Source organism: Heloderma suspectum, chromosome 2, assembly GCF_057233095.1.
Source record: "Heloderma suspectum isolate Gila_16-S chromosome 2, 16-S_ref, whole genome shotgun sequence".
NCBI classification, from domain to species: Eukaryota; Metazoa; Chordata; class Lepidosauria; order Squamata; family Helodermatidae; genus Heloderma; species Heloderma suspectum.
In genome coordinates, this window is record NC_139459.1 from 114433040 (window position 1) to 114455350 (window position 22311).

The 22311-nt window shown below is 41.6% G+C and overlaps 1 protein-coding gene across 1 annotated transcript in view; it reads left to right on the forward strand.

Annotated features, from left to right (window-relative positions):
• ADAMTSL1 (ADAMTS like 1) overlaps positions 1-22311 on the forward strand; it is a 372341-nt gene that overhangs the window by 191944 nt on the left and 158086 nt on the right. Inside the window, exons 10-13 of the mRNA XM_084832134.1 lie at positions 2472-2522; positions 8076-8280; positions 14911-15058; positions 18606-18690. Coding sequence (XP_084688260.1) covers positions 2472-2522; positions 8076-8280; positions 14911-15058; positions 18606-18690 — 489 coding nt within the window. The remainder of the gene's footprint in view (positions 1-2471; positions 2523-8075; positions 8281-14910; positions 15059-18605; positions 18691-22311) is intronic.

Genomic DNA, 22311 nt, shown 5'->3' on the forward strand with positions numbered 1-22311 from the left:
TACCACATTAAAATAAATCAGCCTGAGGAGAAGAATTGTTGAATTTTTTTTTTCATCTTCCATTTTGATTTGTGACAAAGGAACATTATACAGTGATACATCTCATATACAGTGCATAGTTACAGTTGTTTTATGTGCTTCCCTGGTTAAAGTGGCTTGGTTATTCCAGACATTTAAGTCAACCATATGAATCAGCAGTAGGGAACCTCTGGCCCATAAGTTCCCCAGTCTGGCCCACAAGACATTCTGGGAAGGAAAGCCTCCTTCAACAGGCCACATCCTCCTTACCTTTGACCTTCCTCTCCACAGGGCTGTGCAGCTCAGTTCTTCTGGATTGCCAATACAATCAAGCTGAGGATTAGTCAAGACATGTCTCAAACAGCAGTATGATTTCTCACTACCCCCCGAAGCATTTAGAGCCCCACATTAGCAAATATACTGCTACTGAAGCCTCTAACAAACCCACTCTTAACTAGGGATGTACGAAAGTCACTTACCTTTTCGAAGGGTGACATTCGCGGTGGGAGGGAGGCGCTCCGTCCCTCCCCCCAAAATTCTCTCCGGCTGGCTCCACACCGCGGAGATTCCGCAGAGCCACCGGCTGGGGCCACCCGCAGCTGAACATCTGGCTGCTGGGCAGCCTGCAGGGATGCAAATGGCGGCAGCCATAGCCGCCGCCATTTGCGTCCCTGTATGTTGCCGTGATAGCTTATGTAAATATTTACGTAGGCTACAACGGCAAAAAAAGGGGACGCAAATGGCGGCCGCCATAGCCGCTGCCATTTGTGTCCGCTGTTGTTGTTGTTTTTGCCGTGATAGGTTACGTAAATACTTGCGTAGCCTATCACGCCCTCCGCAGGGGAGCAAATGGCATCCCTGCATTAGCCATGATAGGCTACGTAATTATTTACGTAGCCTATCACGGCTATAATGAGGAAGCGAATGGCAGTCGCAGACACCATTCACAAGTCAGCGAGGACGGCAGCAGGTAAGTGCTCCGTTTCGCGTGCCTTTCGTGGGTGTGGCAGGGTGGGGGGCTTCGTTCCACCACGGATTTCGGGAGGCCGAATGCACTGGCATTCGGCCTCACCGAGATCCGTGGCAGCATTCTCTGACATCCCTACTCTTAACAATCAGCAGTACATGCGGGTGGCAACTACAAACAGCAAAAACCTAATAAGTACCTTAACTCGGTCTAAGCTATTGCAGTATGTAGATCTAATTATTGATGTCACTTGTGTTGTTTATTTTTACTATTTGCTGGAAAGAGTGATAAGTAAGAATATATAATTTTGCCTCTCAGACTGTATAGTTTTTGGAATATTCATTTCTCTAGAACCGATATTTGGGTTATTTACTGGGACTTGTTTAATGCATAAGCGAATGAGCTGTGATCTAGTAAATGTGCTTCAACACACCTGTATTGTTAAGTGATTGATACTTGCAATGGTACTATTGATTATCTGGAAACCACATATTTGGCATGGTATGGTCCAAGTTATGATTGATGGTAGACTATGTGTACTAGCTCTAAACCTGAACAAAAGGAAGTGCCTCTTTAATTGGGTGTTTCCTGTTGTGCTTCTTGTTTCCATTTCCATTGATGTGTTGGGTGATATGTGGAAGTATCCTTAAACATCATGATTAAGCAGGGATGACAACATTTTTTGATCATATTGAGATATTACCAGATTAAACCCTACCAATCAACTGAGAGTATTTTTATTTTTCAATAAATAATGATGAGCAGGTCAAATTTTTTCCACACCTCTCATAGGTTGAATTCCCAAGGCTGACAGTGAACATTCAGTGCAGGGGCTTATTTTCAATAGAGAGGAATAAATCCTATACAGTTTGTGATGGGTAAGAGCAGAGAAGTGCTCTTTCGCCTATACATACAATACACATTCATTTTTTCATTTCTCTCTCTCTTAATTCTAGAAACAGTGCTCTAATTCTTTCTGGGTAATAAGTTTATATTGTGCCAATCATATTTTTTATTCATTTACTGTACTTTTAAACTGCCCAATAACCAAAGTTCTCTGAGCAGCATACAATATATTAAAAACAAACAATACAAACATTAAAACAAAAAATAAAAGCAGGACAGAATAAAACAAAGATAAAACCAACAGCAAAAAATAAAACCATTACAACATCATAAAACCATATTAAAACCAGCAGCAGAATAGAGTACTAGAAGCACTAAAAGCAGTTTTAAAATGCGTGGAAGACTAAAAAGTTATAATTGATTCATCAGTGAGTTCATGAATTTTTTTGCAAAGTGAAATGATGTGTTGCACTGTCCAGTTGCTTGGCTCATGTTTTGTCTCTACCTAGATTTGTAGCAGCATGAGTAGCATGAGTTAATAATCTTTTTAATGCTGTGTTTTTGTATAATGTAATCATTTAGTGTTTATTTTATTGTGTGTACCTTCTACTCAGAGGGTTGGCATTATTGTTCCTAACAGTGACGGATACAAGCAGATCATGCCCTATGACCTCTACCATCCTCTACCTCGGTATGTAAACCAAATACTTCATGTAAAATAAATGTACAGATATGGGCTTGTGCTTTCTTGTTACTTTAAAAGAGAGTGATAGTCATCCACAAACCACATGTGCTGGGTCTGCTGTTTGGTCTTTTGTTTTCTGCGTTGCTTTCTACTTTTCCATGCAACTAAGACTGTAAATGCTGAATTTTTCTTCCTTAGTGTGACAGACAAGTATACAGAATACTTATCCATCACACAAAAGCCAGAATCTTGTCTACTGGAATGTCCATTTGAGACTGAGATGACATTTCAAGGTCTTGCACAGTCTTCCTTTTCTCCATGTGACAGTGTTTCATGATGAAGGGCAAAGGTTTGATTGGATTTCTCTCACAATGGTGTTTATAGGGCAATATCCAACTGTTTCATTCTGTTAGCGCAAATGACATTGTGCTAGTAGAAAGTAGGTTCTGAACTGTGCACAAGAGGAGAATCCCACTAAAATTACATTTGTGCAAGCATGGTTGTGCAACCCATTGTACATTCCGCTGCACATTATGCATTGCGCAACTAGTTGTGCAACCACTTGTGCAACCACTTGCACAAGCGTAATGTGCATCCAGTTGTGCAACAGAAAGATTCAGCAGAGCTCCGCTAGCACTATTTGAGTTTGTGGAATGACACCATGTGATGCTGCCCATTGTCTGTTGATTAAAGAATCGCATTTAAGATAAATTTTCATAACAATAAACAGTGTCTCTGTTCTTCGGAATTATTACCCTCACTTATATACTCAAAATCAAGACACTGAATTTGAATGGATTACATAGCCAGTTATACCGGCAGCTCCAATTTTAACACATAAGGTAAGGTTATTACAGTAGTTTTAATTCCTAATTGGGCCAATAAAAGAGATTTTCTCAATCAATGCTCTTTTGCCATTTTTGTTCAATGATGTGGCATTATAACTAGTATTTAAAATATTCATATTTTAAGCAACATCGATTATTCTTAGTTGGGTGAAAACTTGCTATTTAAAAACAGTGACTATTCTTAAACTCTTCTTCTGCAACCACTGCCATGATGAAGCATAATTATTTAATTCTCTTTGCCTTATTGACTTTACTTATACAAGTATTTGCATGCATTCATTCAGAAATAATTCTTAGTCCAGTTATTGAAGCATTCAGCTGATTGCAGGAAGCTTGATTGGCTAGAAACCTGTGTGTATGTTGTATGTCCCTAAGGCATATATTATTATCCATTTTTAGTCAAAGTGACTATTAATCTTGAAATGCTACACTAATATCCCAATGCATAATTCTATTTCGGATTGGAATGCAAATTAGTTGTAAATATAAAAAGAACACTGTTTTACTTTTGTTCAGAAACTAGTACAATTGGACATGTTCCAAAGAAGCATAACAATCTACATCCAGGAGCTTCCTGTGTGTCTTAGAACAGCCTGAAATGTAGTTCTTCTGCTACTTCAGTATTAACTATGTTTATTGGTACTGTTGATAGTTGTTGCAGATACTGCTACATAAAAAATTTGTTTGATCCAGTCACTTGGGGAGCAATCCTATGGCTGCTAGTCAGTGGCTAGATGGCCATAGGATAGGTCAGTTCCAGGGAACTGACCTCGAAGCCTGAGAACCAGCCTTCCCTGAGAACCAACCTCCACCCCTTCCCGTGCTGCTTTGCAGGCAGCATGGAACGGCCCCACAGTCCATGCTCAGAAGAGGAGCACGGAGTGGCAAAAATGGGGCATTCCTGGGGGAGTGTCGGGGTGGGGAAGTTGGAAATGCTGGTACAACACATCCTACATGTCGTGTGGCTGCTGCTTCCTGTGCTCCGGGGTCCCACGGCTAGACAGCCAAAATCGGCTGTCTAGCCGTAAATGCAGGGCGGCTAAAGCGTGGAGGAGACAATCCCCTCCATGCTTCTTCTGCCCTGCATTGGCTAGGCAGTTGCCTCCAAGTTCATAGGCAGCCACCTATCCTGATAGGATTGCGCCCTTAAGCTCACCTTAGAAAATGACGTGTCCTAAACAGCTAGCAGCAGTACTATAGTTGTCACTCAGATCAGCAATTCACTTGGATGGTCATTCAGAGCTTCATAAACCACGGCTTATGTTGGTGGGAATGAGTGCCACCATCGAACAATCCTCTCTTACCTCCTCCCCTCCACACCAACTTTGATGCAAAAAATCCTGTATTAAACCAGAGTTTCCCATTATAGTCAAACAAAGGAACTCAGGCTCCATTTCAGTTAACAAACAAAAATATCCTGGCTTATTTTCCAGGTTTGATAACTGATAGTGAGCCAGAGCTCCCAGTATGGACATAATTGGGAACTCTGACAATTCTTCTCTTTCAGCCAGTGGTTGTCACAATGATGGCCTGATGCTGCTTTTAGAGTAGGAAGTTGCATTGACGGTCATCAAGGCCAACCCCTGCTCAATGCAGAATCTGCAATGCAGGATGCAGCTACAGCAACTGTTACAGATGGCCATCCAGCCCCTGTCCAAATGTCTCCAGCGAAGGGAAGCCCATCACCCCTGGAGGCCATCTGCTCTACTGTCGAACAGATCTTACCATTAGGAAGATTTTCTTAATGTTTGGCTGAAATTTGCTTTCCTGCATTGGTTTTAGTCCTGTGCTTTGGAGCAACAGAATCATATTGAATGTGTGATCTCATATATGTACCAAATTCTTTTTTTTTATTGTGCAATTCTAAGCATGTTTACTCAGAAGTAAGTCCCACTGTGCAATGGAGTTTACTCCCCAGTAACTATGCCTTGTCAGATTTGCCACTCCAACAATGCAATCAGCATCTATTAAAATCAATGTGTAAAATTTCAAAGGCAAGTGGATCACATCTCAACTGTCTGTTTCTTGACGGTTGATTTTGGAATCCTCCCTACACACTTATAGGCTTTATCTCAATGATCAGTTCAAAGTGTGCCCTGACAACAGTTTAGCCTTTGCAGACTTGTCCTTCAATTCACAAGCAACAGCAAGATATCCAGCCCCATACTTAACAGAAGAGGAAACTAGTTTTGCTGTGGGAGATGGTAGCTCTGCTTACTGCTACTGTCTCCTCCTTTTAGCACATGGGAAAGAGTGAAGTGGTCAGTCAGCCTGCCAAAAAAGGACTTGCATGGGACCTGAAACTGGCTAATCTCAAGTCTGGAGAAGTCCTTTGTTAGTTTCACATTGGTGGTAGCCCTGTTCATACAATTCCTCCCTCATACACTCAGTGACTGTGTTCACATGATCATGGCATTCCACTGTGGCTTATTCAAGCCACAGTGGGTTGTGGTGGAGACTCTTGAATATTCAACTGCAGCTTGTCATGTCATCTGAACCTGGCAAGGGTGGGTTGTTGCTGTAGCTAACAAACCACCTAGAACCCATGGGCTGTTTTAGGGTTGTGGGTGGTTCGATAACCATGCCAACAACCCACCCTCACCAGATTTGGATGACACAACAAGCTGCAGTCATGGCTTGAATATTCAAAATGAATATACAGAATGGCCACCCACATGCACAGCAGCCCACCATGGCTTAAATAGGCAACAGTGGGCTGCTTCTTGGTTGTGCAAACCAGTAGATGGAGAAGTGGGACTACACCTGCCATCCTCACCCTCAGTGTCTGCAGTTTGACATGAAGTTTGAAAGGGGAGCCTACATGAGTACAGCTGAATGCTTATAGGCTGTCCATTCATTAGGGAACCCTGCATGATCAAGGCTCCCAATCGCCAGAAGGCTCTACACCAGTACATGCATGGATTCCCCTTTTCAGACAATACATATAATATGTGGGTATTGGTAGCAATGTTTGGTGCAGGACCTGTAGGCATGGTCCTGCCTCCCTTATATGCATTGAGCGTATACTCAATGCATGTAACTGAGTATACTTATAATTGGGAATATACTCAAGAACATTCAAGAGTAGGGAGTTGCATAAACAGAGCTCCTGAGTCCAGTTAAAGTAGGAATCAGCCGTTGGAGTTCCCTGGGCTAAATCCAGCTCTTTGTGGGAATGTTCCCTCCCATCCACCCCCCTTGCCAGTGCGAAAATGAGGAATGTGGAGGCAGTTGTGGTCTCAGTTGCAGTAATTGGGCTTGCCAGTGAGCTACAAGGGGGATGGTTAGGAACTAAAGACTTGGCCCATTACCCCCCACTCCCTTCTCAAAGCAGCCCTTTGATTGCTGACCAGTCAGTTAAAGTCTTGGGGTTAGATCCCTCCAAAAAGCCCACAGAAGGGGGAGGGCAGAATATGACATTCCCATGGGAGCTCTGCTCATAGGTGGTCTCTCCATCTAATTTGTTGAGATCTCCCGTTCAGCCTCCCTGTGCCACAACTAACAGGACCGGCCCTCTAATGAGGCAGGATAAATCCCCCCACCTCAGGTGGCACATGGGGAAGGGTGGCAATTTGTGCCCCCCTGAGAACCTGTTGCCATCTCACCACCCTTGCCCTCCCACCACAGCAAATGCAACATATAAACAAGTACTCCAGGAAACAATGTTGTGGTGGTGGTGGTGGGGCGGGGGGGGGGGGAGATTCTACAAACAGAGAGCTAGTTCACATTCACACTTTACATGTTTTTAAATTCAAGTAGAAAAAGATGAGGCTTGTATTGTGCAATTCACCCTGTGGAATGTTAAAGGGAGCATGTGGACAGTGTCATCTTCCATTTGAAACCATCCCACATTTTCCCACTGCTTGTTCCATCTTTTTTCTTAACTCAGAAAATCTGTTAAGGAGAGAAAGATGGAAGAGCTCCACAGTGGCTGGGTTCACACAACATGACAACTCATACTCAAGGTTGACTATGGGTTGAGTGTGGGTTGTTGAACCATGGGTTGTTGTGCTGTATGAACCCAGCTGCACTAATAAACCATGGGTTGTTAACCACAAACAAACCACAGTTTGCAACTCAACAACAAACCATGGGTTCTCTTCATGAGTTGTTCATGGTTAATAAGCCATGGTGTTGTGTGACCTCAGCCATTGTCTTTTGATTGGTAGCACTAGGACCTCTCCATCTGGAAACACCCCAAGTTTAGATGGAAAAATATTTTCCTCACAATCTCAGTTGTGATTAGTGCATGCATGTTTACATCACCAGATTTCTTTCCTTACAAAAATGTGGAAATTGGGCCCCTATCCTTTAACTTATTCTGTTTATATCCCACCTTTCTGCCAATAGGCACTCAATGCAGCTGGGTTTTGTTTGCTTTATAAAGTTGTATGTTCACTGTTGCTGATAAGTGACATTCCCCTTTTCCTCTTGCAGGAAAATACCATAGCATACTGAATCCATGGCTTTTTCATGGCCTTCTTTCACTGTTGCCATGCTGCAAACTCTTTAGTTAACCAGCTAAATCATGTTGTCTCAATTGGACATTAGGAGGTAAAGTACTGACTGGTGGACTGTTAAGGGTTCTAGCTACTGGCATAGTTGTGCTTTCCTGCTACTACTGGGGAAATGCAAAAATATATAGTAAAGCATATGCAGTTAGATAGCTCAAGTCCTGTGCCTTTTCCCTAACTGGCATCTTGTTTTGCAGGTGGGAGAGCACTCCATGGACTGCCTGCTCTTCCTCTTGTGGAGGGGGCATTCAGAGCCGCACAGTCTCCTGTGTGGAAGAAGACATCCAGGGGCTTGTCAGCTCTGTGGAGGAGTGGAAGTGCATGTATACTCCCAAGATGCCCATTGTCCAGCCCTGCAACATTTTTGATTGTCCTAAGTGGTTGGCTCAGGAGTGGTCTCCGGTAACCACATTCTCTTTCTTACTTACTTACTTTACATACATAGATACATACATATATAGTCTTAATGTACAGCAAATGAATCCTTTATGTTCTAATAATGCTTGTAGTCCTAGAAATGCTTGTAATACTTTCAGTAAATGTGCTGAGCAAGGTTTGAAGAAAGCTAGATTAACTGTTATGCAAAGTGCACTACAGAACAGGCCCCAAGCCGCTTTGGGCCCATGTTTCTATATAATTATCTGAAATCATTTCTGTGTAGAGAAGCTCCAAGACATGCTGGACTCCTTCAAAATTCCCCACAGCTCTGAACTTGTTGATCAAACCATTATCTCACAAGAGTAGCCATTTTCCTAATTGTGAAGAGTTCTTAAATAGTGATAGACAGCACAGCATGAAAAACACTATGATTGTTCTACTTATATACCACAGTGTTAATTTTAGAGGCACACGGAAATAGTGGGTGCCTTTCAGTTATTGCAGTTGCTTCAGTGTGCCTGGTTCATACATTACCTTGGCGGAGCAGTTGCATTTCCCTTGTGTCTGGCTCTCTATGTTGGCAGCATGGCACATTAACGCTTCCTGTTAATGTCGATGACCCACATCATGTGGGCCCTTTCTCTGCCAGCACCAATAGTCCCACTGAGATAAAGGATGTACCAGGTCTGAGTACTATCAGAGGAAAACATGAGGCATATGAGTCTAAGAAGTAGCTGAGATTCTAGAATTTGGTTCTTTAGTCCGGTTGCTTTAACTGTGAAATTAGCAGTGACCACTACTATCTGTAGGGCATTGTCAAAGTCTTGGTTTTTCTCTAAATGTTCAGGATATTAAAAACATAACATCAAACCAAGGAGGGAAAAACTCAAAACCCCAGGTGAGGTTTACGACGCTGTTCCCAGGGGGGCTGTTCACATGATACGACGCAGTGAAGCTGCAGCACATGTGAAGTGTGCAGCCACCATTTCAATACGCAAGCTCTGCTCAGGGTTGTGGTGTGGTGCGAAGCCGGTGAGCTTGGGCTTTGCGAGGGTGAAACAGGCCTTGCAAAACCCACACTCGCTGGGTTTTCATGACATGAGAATCCCCGAGTGGGGGGTGCATGTTCAAAATGATGGTCATGGGTGGCGCAGTTTGTCACGGATTAAATAACCCACGATGAGCTGTGGCGTGTTGTCTGCACCCGGTCAGTGAGTTGTACCTGAATTTATATTCAAGATGCAAATGTATGATCCAAGTCGATTAGCGTTTAAAAATAGTCAGCTATAAATAACATAGATGAATTATAATTCATAGGCATGCACTGAAAGGGCCAAGCTATCTACAGACATGATTTAGGCATTTATAATGTGCCTTTTGACCAGAAAACAATGATACTGGACTGCTGCCCAGTTACCTGGAAAAAAGCCAGTAGTCCAACCATAATAATTAGGCGGAAGGACTTTAAAGGTTAAAATGACCCCTGCTTGTCTAAATTTTACATTTTCATTGACAGGAAAATGATACAATAAAAAGTATAATGTTACAAACTAATAATAATATGCTTTGGAACTATATATTTATAGTTCAGACCCTAGTCAGTATCTTGTCTAACATTTCCATTTTATTTATTTTTTAACCCTATTCCAAAATAAGATGAAGGAATGTGCTACAAGAGAAACTACTGAATAAATTGTTATTTCCCAAAAACATATAATGTGACTCAGTTGATTTGTCAGCACAGTATGGAATAATTTTCAGGTCCATTCCTTTACTGTAGGTAGCTATATCTGTTTTCCAGTATTTTGCTAGAAATTTGTGCAACAATTAATAAATCTCCTTCAAGAGATCTATACTCTTTTCCTATAGCAACCCAAGAAATCCAACAAAATCACCATGGGACTCATAACCAGTAATATCTTTCCCATTTTTAACAATGTTTTTCCAGTAGAACTGAACATGCTTAACATTCTACCAAATGTATAGAAATTCACTATTCATCTTATCACATCTCCAGCAACCATTTTTACTGTTTCCAGATATTATTTGTATCCTAATTATTGTATAATACTAATTCTGCTTCTCAGTTTCAGTATTTATAATATTTGTATACCACCCTTCATAAAAAAAAAAAAAATATCCCAGGACATTTTATGGTAAAGTTTATAATCCAAAACAATAACAATGTACTAAAATTATTTCAGATGTATATCTAATGAATGTCTGTGATATATATTACTCCTATGAGTCTATTGTAATGCTGAAATTTTGATTGTTTTAAAATCTTTTCCACGCTGCCTTGTTGTGGTGAAGGGGCTTGCGTAACTCAGTGAAGCCATAAGCTATGCCGTTCAGGGCCACCCAAGACGGACAGGTCATGGCAGAGAGTTCTGACAAAATGTGGTCCACTGGAGAAGGAAATGGCAACCCACTCCAGTATTCTTGCCAAGAAAATCCCATGGAACGTATCACAAGTCTAAAAGAGATGACGCCGGAAGATGAGCCCCTCAGGTCGGAAGGTGTCCAATATACTACTGGGGAAGAGCAGAGGGAATTTCCAAGTAGCACCAGAAAGAGTGAAGCGGCTGGGCCAAAGCCGAAAGGACACTCAGCTGTGGATGTGTCTGGTGGTGAAAAGAAAATCCGATGCTGTAAAGAACAATATTATTTAGGAACCTGGAATGTAAGGTCAATGAATCAAGATCAGATGGAGGTGGTCAAACATGAGATGGCAAGATGTCCTCTTCATCATAAGGGATTGGAATGCTAAATTAGGAAGTCAAGAAGAAATCACCGGGATAACAGGCAAGCATGGCCTTGGTGTACAAAATGAAGCAGGACAAAGGCTAATAGAGTTTTGCCAAGAGAACATGCTGATCATAGCAAACACTCTTTTCCAGCAGCACAAGAGGTGACTATACACACGGACATCACCAGATGGTCAATATCGAAATCAGATTGATTATGTCTTTTGCAGCCAAAGATGGGGAAGCTCTATACAGTCAGTAAAAAACAAGACCTGGAGCTGACTGTGGCTCAGATCATGAGCTGCTTCTTGCAAAATTTCGGCTTAAATTGAAGAACGTCGGGAAAACCACTAAACCATTCAGGTATGACCTAAATCATATCCCTTCTGAATATACAGTGGAGGTGAGGAATGGATTTAAGGGATTAGACCTGATAGACAGAGTGCCTGAGGAACTATGGACAGAGGTCTGTAACATTGTTCAGGAGGCAGCAACGAAATCCATCCCAAAGAAAAAGAAAAGCAAGAAAGCAAAGTGGCTGTCTGATGAGGCTTTACAAGTAGCTGAGGAAAGAAGGGAAGCGAAAAGCAAGGGAGAAAGGGGAAGATATAGCCAACTGAATGCAGAGTTCCAGAGAATAGCAAGGAGAGACAAGAAGGCCTTCTTAAATGAACAATGCAAAGAAATCGAGGAAAACAACAGAATGGGAAAGACTAGAGATCTTTTCAAGAAAATCGGAGATCTCAAGGGAACGTTTTGTGCAAAGACAGGCATGATAAAGGAGAAAGAAGGCAGGGACCTAACAGAAGCAGATGAGATTAAGAAGAGGTGGCAAGAATACACAGAAGAACTATACAGGAAAGGTCTTAATGTCCCTGATAGCCATGATAGTGCGGTCACTGAACTTGAGCCAGACATCCTAGAGAGTGAAGGCAAGTGGGCCTAAGGAAGCATTACTAACAACAAAGCTAGCGGAGATGACAGTATTCCAGCTGAGCTATTTAAAATCCTAAAAGATGATGCTGTTAAAGTGCTGCACTCAATATGCCAACAAATTTGGAACACTCAACAGTGGCCACAAGACTGGAAAAGGTCAGTTTACGTTCCAATTCCAAAGAAGGGCAATGCCAAAGAGTGTACAAACTACCACACAATTGCGCTCATTTCACATGCCAGCAAGGTTATGCTCAAAATCCTACAACCTTGGCTTCAGCAGTATGTGAACCGAGAACTACCGGAAGTACAAGCTGGGTTTCGAAGAGGCAGAGGAACTAGAGATCAAATCGCCAACATTCACTGGATCATGGAGAAAGCAAGAGAATTCCAGAAAAACATCTATTTCTGCTTCATTGACTACGCTAAAGCCTTTGATTGTGTGGATCACAACAAACTGTGGCAAATTCTTAAAGAGATGGGAGTTCCAGACCACCTTACCTGTCTCCTGAGAAACCTGTACGAGGGACAAGAAGCAACAGTAAGAACCAGACATGGAACAACCGATTAGTTCCAAATTGGGAAAGGAGTACGACAAGGCTGCATGTTGTCTCCCTGCTTATTTAACTTATATGCAGAGTACATCATGAGAAATGCCGGGTTGGATGAATCACAGGTCAGAATTAAAATTGCCGGGAGAATTCTCAACAACCTCCGATATGCAGACGATACCACCCTAATGGCAGAAAGTGAAGAGGATCTAAAGAGCCTCTTGTTGAGGGTGAAAGTGGAGAGTGCAAAAGCTGGTTTGAAACTCAACATTAAAAAACGAAGATCATGGCATCTGGCCCCATCACTTCCTGGCATATAGAAGGGGAAGAAATGGAAGCAGTGGCAGATTTTATTTTCTTGGGCTCCAAGATCACCGCAGATGGTGACTGTAGCCATGAAATTAAAAGATGCTTGCTCCTTGGGAGGAAAGCTATGGCAAACCTAGACAGTGTAGTAAGAAGCAGAGACATCACCTTGCCGATAAAGGTCCGTATAATCAAAGCTATGGTTTTCCCAGTAGCAACGTATGGCTGTGAGAGCTGGACTATAAGGAAGGCTGAGCGCCGAAGAATTGATGCTTTCAAACTGTGGTGCTGGAGAAGACTCTTACGAGTCCCCTGGACTGCAAGGAGGTCCAATCAGTCCATCCTAAAGGAAATCAACCCTGACTGCTCATTGGAAGGACAGATACTGAAGCTGAAGCTCAAATATATTGGCCACCTAATACGAAGAGAAAACTCCCTGGAAAACACCCTGATGCTGGGAAAGATTGAAGGCAAAAGGAGAAGGGGACAGCAGAGGATGAGATGGCTAGATAGCATCATGGATGCAATGAATATGAACTTGAGCACACTCTGGGAGAGAGCGGAGGACAAGAAGGCCTGGTGTGCTATGGTCCATGGGGTCACGAAGAGTCGGACACGACTTAACGACTGAACAACAACAAACCCCTTAAGACCTTCTGAAGTCCTGACTCCTGATTCTTTTAATCTTCTTGATACAATACTGATATCCAAAAAATGTAAATACTGATTAAGGAAATCTCACCTTGCTACTTACTCAGATTTTCTAGATGAATTTCCGTTTTATCATATAAAAAAAAACAAATTTCAGAATCAATTTCAATTTATTTTATTGTGAAAAAAAGAATAAAAGTTTCAGTTTTTTTGCTGCAATCCTATTCATGCTGAATAAGAATTATGTGTCTCACTGTATTCAGTAGTACTTTCTTCAGATTAAACATTGCTGGCATTGGGCTACATTTCCCTCTGAAGTGTTTTCCAAATATTAAATATTTATTATTTATTACTAATATTTTATACCACCTTATTTGCTAAAAAAAAACAAAAAAAACCCCAAAACCATCAAGGTCGTGCACAGCAATTTAAAACAATAAAACCTGTAAAAAAACCATGAAAGCAGTACAACATTAGAACATTAAAACAACTACATAAAGTAAAGGGCACAAAGGGCTAAGGGCACAATCCTGATTGTGCCCTTAGCCTGTGAACTCGGAGGCCTACAAGTATCCCGTGCATAGCAGGAAGTGCAGCAGAGGCGATCCTCGCCTCCACTGTGCCTTCTGCTCTGCATTTTCACTAGATGGGCTTTTTTGCCCATCTAGCTGGGACGCTGTGGAGGGGGCAGGAAGGAGGCTGGAGAGGCCTGGGGATACAGCATAAGCTGGCCTCTCCAGTCCCCTCCCCTCCCCAACTATGACAAATCTGGTGGGTCAAGGTGAGGTTTCTTTAGTAAATGTCTTATTACTGCCTCTTTTAAGCAAGAGGGAATATAATATAAGATTTTATTGACTCCGAAATATACTTCTCTATTATTTTTTGTTTGTTGAAGACCTATTTGATTTTCCTTGCAGGATCCACTTCTCTAAATGCTTTTGAAATCCATTGTTTCAGGGGCAACTGTGTGTATAGGGTGGAGACAGGGGGAAACATTTGGAGTTTAAATATAATTTAGAAAGTGTTTGAAGGAATAGAGCCAAAATAGTTTCCCACCATATGTAGTGCCACATTCCAAAAAAGCTTGATGTCACACTGATTACCCCATAAACTGAAGTGCTTTGCCTCTGTAGAGCAGAAGTGACTACAGATGAAAGTGACAAAGTGTTAGTAAGCTCAGCCACAGGTGGCTGCAGGCCAAATAGCCAGTGCTGAGATCTAAGAAAGAAGGAAAGAAAGAAAGAGACCCAGCCATCTAATAACTGAGGACAATCCACACAGACGTGCTTACATGTGACCTCTGTTCTAAATCAGATTTCTAGTCGCACACAAATCACACACTCTGGGCTGGTAGATGATGTTATTCTGGTTCCAATTGCTGCTGTTCCATGGGAACCACCAGGACTGGAAAAGGAGGCAGACATTTGCAATTCACGGACATATTGTATGATTGTTTTCCCTTTCAGTGCACAGTGACATGTGGCCAAGGCCTGAGGTACCGAGTGGTTCTTTGCATTGATTACAGAGGGATGCATACTGGTGGCTGCAGTCCTAAAACAAAGCCTCACATCAAAGAAGAATGCATCATCCCTACTCCTTGCTACAAGCCCAAAGGTAAATTACAGGGCAGCAGAATCCTTGGAAGCATTTTCTCCCCTAAGGAAATGCATTTTTTCCCCCACATGGCATCACAGTTCCACCAGTGGGTTGTATGGTTGAGAGTTGGTGTCTTAGGCTTTATTTGTTAAACCAGGACTGTCATTGGGCTTTGTGAAAATGGATTTCATGGCAAGTCTAAGCTCATGCAAGCACACATTAAGTCCTACTTGGGCCATGAGGTGAGAACAAATGAGTTTGATAACAGTTCTATACTAACAGACCTTTATAGAAGAAAAACAGAGAGGGGGAAGGAGCCAGAGCTACTACCAAGGAAGGGAATGATGGTAATGTAATAAGGGACTATTTTCCTTCTTGACCGTTTTCTCCTGGCTTTAGCTATAATATAGCAGAGCTGAATTTGGGCAAACATGATTGACACCAGTGGGAACATGCATCCTGAGTAGCTTGCAGAGGATTTTCATCCGGACTGTGGCAGGGAGGAAAAAATCGTCGTTGCGTATCATGGTTCCAATCCTGGTTGGGACCACAGTGGTTGCTATTTATTTATTAGATTTCTATCCTGCCTTTTTTCCTCTTGCAAGGAACCAAAGGCAGATTACACGGTTCTCCACCTCTTCATTTTATCCTCACAACAACCCTGTGAGGTAAGTTAGGCTGAGAGTCAGTGACAGTGACTGATCCAAAGTCACCCAGTGAGCTTCGATGCTGAGCAGGGACTAGAACCCGGGTCTTCCAAGTTCCAGTCCAACACTCTAACCGCTACACATTGTCTAATTACAGTTCTTAAAAGATTCATGCAAATGTTTTATGCTTCTCTTTTTATCTTCTGCTCTTAAGTTTTATTGTATTACTGTATTTTTAAGTGTTTGCATTCTGTAAGCTGCTAGGGTGGGGTATAAACGCTTAAAAAAATAATCCATTGCCACAAATGCACTGATAATATTTTATCTTTAACACCTGTCAGAATAAAGTCAATACCCATAAGCACAATAGTAACACCCACAATTTGTAACAAAATTGGACGTCCTCTCCACTGACCCTGCAATGCATACTCACTCCATATTTTACAGGCATTGCACAGCCATCTGTGCAGGAGAGCAGCATCTGGCTTTTTACAAGGCTGTACAATTTTTTAAAAGGTCGAAAGAAAAGCAGTAAGGCCTGACTTTCCATTACCATAAAAATAAGTATACAGCATATAAACAGATATATCTCTTTACGTATTTTAGTTAATCAACATGATAAAATATAGATTATGCTAAGAGCTGTGTTGCCTATATATATATATATATACATATATATATATATATATATATATTTGTATATAATCTCCAATGGTCCCGCTAAATATATCTACGTAGAAACCTGGCAAGCAATTTTTGGGAATGAGGATATAATAACTTTATTACTCCTTCTTCTCTTGTCCTCTGGCCCATAAATTTACTCCAGGAAAACGCATCACAGGAGATATGAAATAGGATTATAGGTTATAGTCACTATGAATTGCCAGAATTGCAACTGATCATTCAAGAAACTTAAAACACTGTATGAAAAAGGTAAATGTGCCAAGAATATGAAAATTCTTGTTGTGTTTTGTATTAATTTCATGCTCTGCTCTGGGGCGGTTCCGTTTCTATGCCTGGAAGAAATCGTGGGACCTTAAATAAGAATTACTTCCTTCACTGGTTCCCTAGGGTAAATGTACATCCCTAGAATAGATTCAGTCTCCACAGGGTACAATTAAATGTTGCACCTTACAAGATCACACACACACCCTTGGCCCTTGCATAAAATGAAGACCCTTCTTCACCCAGAATGGAAGTGTGGTGATTTTCACTTCAGACACCATACCCTCATATGTTAAATTCCACTTTGGAAGATCTCCCAACCTTCTGGGGTCAATTTTTGGGCAATGTGATGGGATTCTGGTAAGAAGAGAGGTCTAGGAAAGCCTCAGTACACAAGCCATGTTCCACATGGACCCTGGACTCAAATCCTAATCCTAAAGACACTTTGGAGTCAGTGTATTTTGAATGTGTTGAGTCTGCTCATAAATAAGTACATTGGAACTTATAGTCCTCAAATTAAACTTGTCAGAAAAGTTATTGCTCAAGTTGTTTTGAAATACAGATTTCTCATTAAAGATTATGGTGGCTTGTTATGGTCAGTTGGGAAAGCATTCAGTAGCTGATAGCATATTTCCAGCAACATGCTATGGTCAGAAGCCTAGGAAATGCTGCAGCATCCTCTGCGCTCCACAGAGTTCAGTGGCTTTCCAGGGGGCTGATTTTATGTCCTTTGTTCTCTGATCACCAATTTGTCCTGAACTAGTTTTCAGACCCCTTTCCCTCTGGCCCTGAAGGACCAGGGTAGGTCAATATTGTTCTAGGTTGCTCTCTAGCCTAATCCAGATTTATATTCTCATGAGAGCATTGTTTGGCTCCTAAAATGAGTATTTTATCAGATTCTTTTAATGTATATATTTGGTACTGATCTTAGAGGGAGAAAAAATACAGACCGGCACTGTTTTGTATCAAAAATGACAGAGAAAGTATTCAGCTTATTCTTTGAATGCACATAGTTGATGAACTGATAAGCTCTGAGTGGAAGGGCATCACTGAACTATTTTAGTATTTGTTTCTTGAAATATCGCTCATCGCATCTGGATTTTCTTCTATGTCATAATAAGCCATCAAAATAGAGTTTAGTATAATTTTTTTCAGATTGTAAAAGTTAAGGACACATACTAGACTTTTTTTTCCTTTTTTCTTTTAACTTTGACCAAACATTGCAGGAATATGAAGGGCTACTAATGTGAAGTTGGAGGCCATTTTGCACATTACTGAAAAATGGATGGCTTGTACACTTCCAGTTCCTGACACTACCTATAACAAGTGGGGAAATGCAGGGGCTCTGCATCATGATGCTCACACATCTATGTGAAAGAATTGTGGAAAACACAAAGAGACTAAGGTTAATATGCCAATATAGGAGCAATCCTTTTGGCTATACGTCCAGCCCCTTTGCTACTCCCTTCATGCAAATTAGCTAACAAAGCAGGAATTCTTCAATTAACTATCATTGCCCATTTTGTATGAACTAGGAAACTGTGGTCAACTTCTTTAGAACAAGCCAGGGTATTGAACAACGGTTTGATGTTGGCTTAATATCCTGGTTTGTTCCAAAGGTGTTATCCATAGTTTCCTGGTTCAGACAAAATGGGAAACCATAGGTAACTGAAAGCTTCCCGGCCTGTTTGTTCTCTCTGTGAAGGGAGGAGCAAAGGGTCTATGTACACAGCCAAAAGGCTCACTCATTATTAAGTGATATATGATCATCCAAACTCTCCCATTGCATCCTACCCCAGGGGTCTTCAAAATAGACAAGCACTCTCCACCAGAACTGTCTGACATAATGATAGGTGTTCTGCTAGTAGGAAATAAATGCAGCCCAAAAAATCCCCACAGGTGGATTAAGTTACAAAAGGCATGCATGAAATTACTTTTGCATATTTCCTATTTTCCTATTATTATTTCCCCAGAAAAACTTCCTGTCGAAGCTAAACTGCCATGGTACAAGCAAGCCCAGGAGTTGGAAGAAGGAACAATGGTATCAGAAGAGCCAACGTAAGTCTTAAAACATAATTTGCTGAAATTATGACACTTGGAGTCAGGAGCCAAGCAAGACATTAAAACACTATTTTACTTTAAAATTATTTGTGGTGCATTTGCTATGATCTGCAATAGACTTAAATCCCATTGTAGTTAGAATCTTTTTTACATATCCCATAATCCAGCCAAACATGAAAGTATATCTCACTGGTGTGCGTCTTCTGTGAAGAGTTAAACCACAATCAACATGGTGTAGCTGTGACATGACTGGATAAACTGATTCATTGAGGGCTTATTTTTATGGCCATCCAAGCTTGTAGCAGTTGTGGTTTTTAATCAAGTCGTGCCTTTTTTAACTCATAGCTAAAGTAGTTTTGTGTAAGCTGATGGCATTTGTTTATTTTGTTTCATGTAAACTAGTGAATCAGACCTGATTCAAATATTTCATTGCTGACGTAGTGCAAACCTCTCGCATAACTATATACTTCCAACGTCACATGAGTTTGAAAGTATCTGCACATCTGCACCTCAGAAAGCCTTAGAAACTTGCCACCTCTAAGTTTAGGCTAGCTAAGAACAAGTCTGGATGTTATATTCACCATAGGAATGCCAATTCTCAGACATATTGTTAAAACATCAGCTGGGCCATCACATCATAAGTTTCCCTGCACTCCCAAGGGTCATCAGATGCCTTTCATTCCCTCTATTTCTGACGTTCAGATTGTGAATGCCATTGGTTATGTATCCAAAACAGCACCACCCACCCAGAAGAGGGAGGTTTCAGCAGGCTTCAGTTTGCAGAACTACCCCAAAAAAATTTAGAGGGGAAAAAAATAAATGGGGTCACACCCCCAAAAGCCCAATGAAGATGAAGCATGCTCAGTCAATTAGCATAGCGTGCTAATTGACTGTTGGGAGAAAAAATGGAAAACTGGGGGAAAGGAGAATGGAATGGAATAGCTGAAATCTAGTCCACGCTGCAGCATTTTGTTGCAGTTCCCGCTTGTGCCCAATAATTCATTATTCATTTCAGAAAATGTATCTCAAGCAACCATTAAAGCTTTTCTCCTTAAAATATGAAAAAAAATCCTTTAAAAAGGTTAAAAAGCGAGTCTATGTAGTATCCTAGTACTCTGTTACAAGGCCACATGGACAGCAATTTGGGCTCCAATGCTTGTGTAGTAGTGTCTGCTGGCACAAATGATGTTGTGCTCTTGCACCTGTAAGATCCTGACTATTTTATGTACCCTTAAGTAGCTTGGCATGCATGGCAACTTCCCTCCCATGCCAAATAAGCAGCTCAGGAGAAAGGGATGAACAACAATTCTCTCCATGCACTGTTGTTCTGATTCTGATCGCCCCCAGAGGCTGCTGTTTACAGTAGGAAAAACAATCATGCAATGCCAAAGTACACATTTAATGTAATGTGTAGAGTCGGCCAGTCAGAAATAAATAAATAAAAGGGAACAGGGCCAAGCAAACTATATCATTCTGGAAATGCTTTCAGAATAAGGAATAACAGTTTAGTAGGGCGGGGAGGACATCTAGATGATTCAGGCAAATGAGCCATTGTATGTGCTATAACAAGAATCTAATCTCTTCCCCAACCACTGAATACACCCCAGTCTGATCTGATCTGAAATTTGTCCCAAACTCCAAAGGCTCATACAAGATGACACACGCTTTTATTCCAGACAACTTAATCTGGAAGATGAGCATTCCAGTTCTATACTCACAAATCAGTGGAGTAGGTTAAAATCACCACACCACACAGAAGCATTCATTAATTGAAAATAATCCACCTCTTAGGGAGCAACCCTATGCTTTCCAAAGGAGAGCTCTGATGTCGGAGTACTCCGATCATCCAATGCCCTGTCCACAGATGCCTGGCAGAGCAGAAGGAGCAACGGAGGTGATCTTTGCCTCTCTGTCCTCCTTTCTGTTTCTTTTCTCACTAGACGCACTTTTGAGCACATCTAATGGAGTTGCAGAGCCGGGGGTGGGAATGGGAGCTGGGACCTGTGGATCCTCGGCGCTTCGCCTCCCCACCCCCTCGGAAGGCCTTCTGTCTTTCCCATCAGCCAGGACAGCTAGGCTGGTGAAGACTAGGGAGAGGACCTTTTCTGTGGTGGCCCCCACTCTGTGGAATTCCCTCCCTAGTGACCTCTGCCATGCCCCCTCTTTGATGAGCTTCCACCGAGCTTTGAAAACTGGCTGTTCAGGTGGGCGTTTAGGGTGGGTTAGTTAGTTTGTTTGTTTTAGAGCAATGTTGTTTTGTTCAATTGATTATGTAAATTTGTTGCATTTCATGTTGTTATTTGCATTGTACACCCCTTGAGTGGCCAGGTAGCCAGCCAGATGGGTGGCTAATAAATCTAATTAATAAATAAAATAAAACTCCCATTTGGATTTCCCCTCCCAGGTCATAGCAGTGTCTACGGCCTTGGAGGGGGAACTCTGAAATACCCTATGGTCCTTAGGATGCTCTAGGGTATTAATCCTAATGCTCTAGGGTATGATTAATCTTAATCATACTTCATGACTTTCACACCGTTGTCTCTGTATACTCTGTATATGTTTGCCTTCAAGTGATGAGAAGGATACGGTGAGGCAGAGGCATAAGAGTCCATCAATTTAGCCTCTCCTGGAAGCTTCATTTATCCTTTTGAAATTCACCTTGTGTCAAAGTTCACCTTGTTCAAAATCTCGTCCCTGCTTTTGCCCATTCTTACATTCCTCAGAAAGTGGAAAAATAAAAGCATAAATGTCATGGGAGGAAAATGTCTTTCCTGACCAGAACAGGTCACTACCGAGCCATCAGAGTTAAATGCATCCTATACTACACCTCATAAATTTGTCCAGCACAGTTTTAAAACCAATGAGGCTGTTAGCTCCCATGACTATTCTAGGAAAGTATTTCAGAGTTTCACTCCTCTGATGAGTAGAATCCCTTTTTCTCATCAACAGTTGAATGCATTAGTAGGCTCACTTGAATTACAGGAAATTTTGCCCCTGTTTCTACAGGAACCACCATTTTATTCAGCTAATCTACAGCTGTTGCATAATAGTATCCTTATTCTATTTCTGAGCTCCCTCCCTGCAAAGCATTGCAGGCCAGGAAAAAAAGTACTTGGCAAGACAGTGAATAGGTAGCATGAGTGAGTGGTATGATACAGAGAAGTTGTTGCAAACCCAAAGAATACATCTGTGAATTTTCTCAGGCCTCCATGTTGTTACAATTTATTCAGCACCTAAAATAGCTAGGTATGTTCTAGCTAAAATATTACAACTGAGGGATGGGGGAAGCAGAATGAAAAACAAGAGCTATTTACCTCTTAAGATCAGGCCTTTCATTCCTAGAATGGTGAAAGAGAATTTGATTTCCCACAGGACTCTAATTAGACATGATGTGGGTTTCCCAATAAGTTTTTCTTTGTTTCAAAACAGCTACTGGGGGTTCTGAATTGGATTGGGGCTGTGGTTCTGGGGAAGGGGCATTTGAGCATTTCCGCCTATGCTGTTTCCTCAGCCAAAATCACTTCTCAATACTGCTACTAGCCGTGTGGAAGTGTGGTGGAGGGATCAGATACAGTATAAGGCAATGGAAAGGTGGATTTGTGGTTTCTGCGTTGAGGT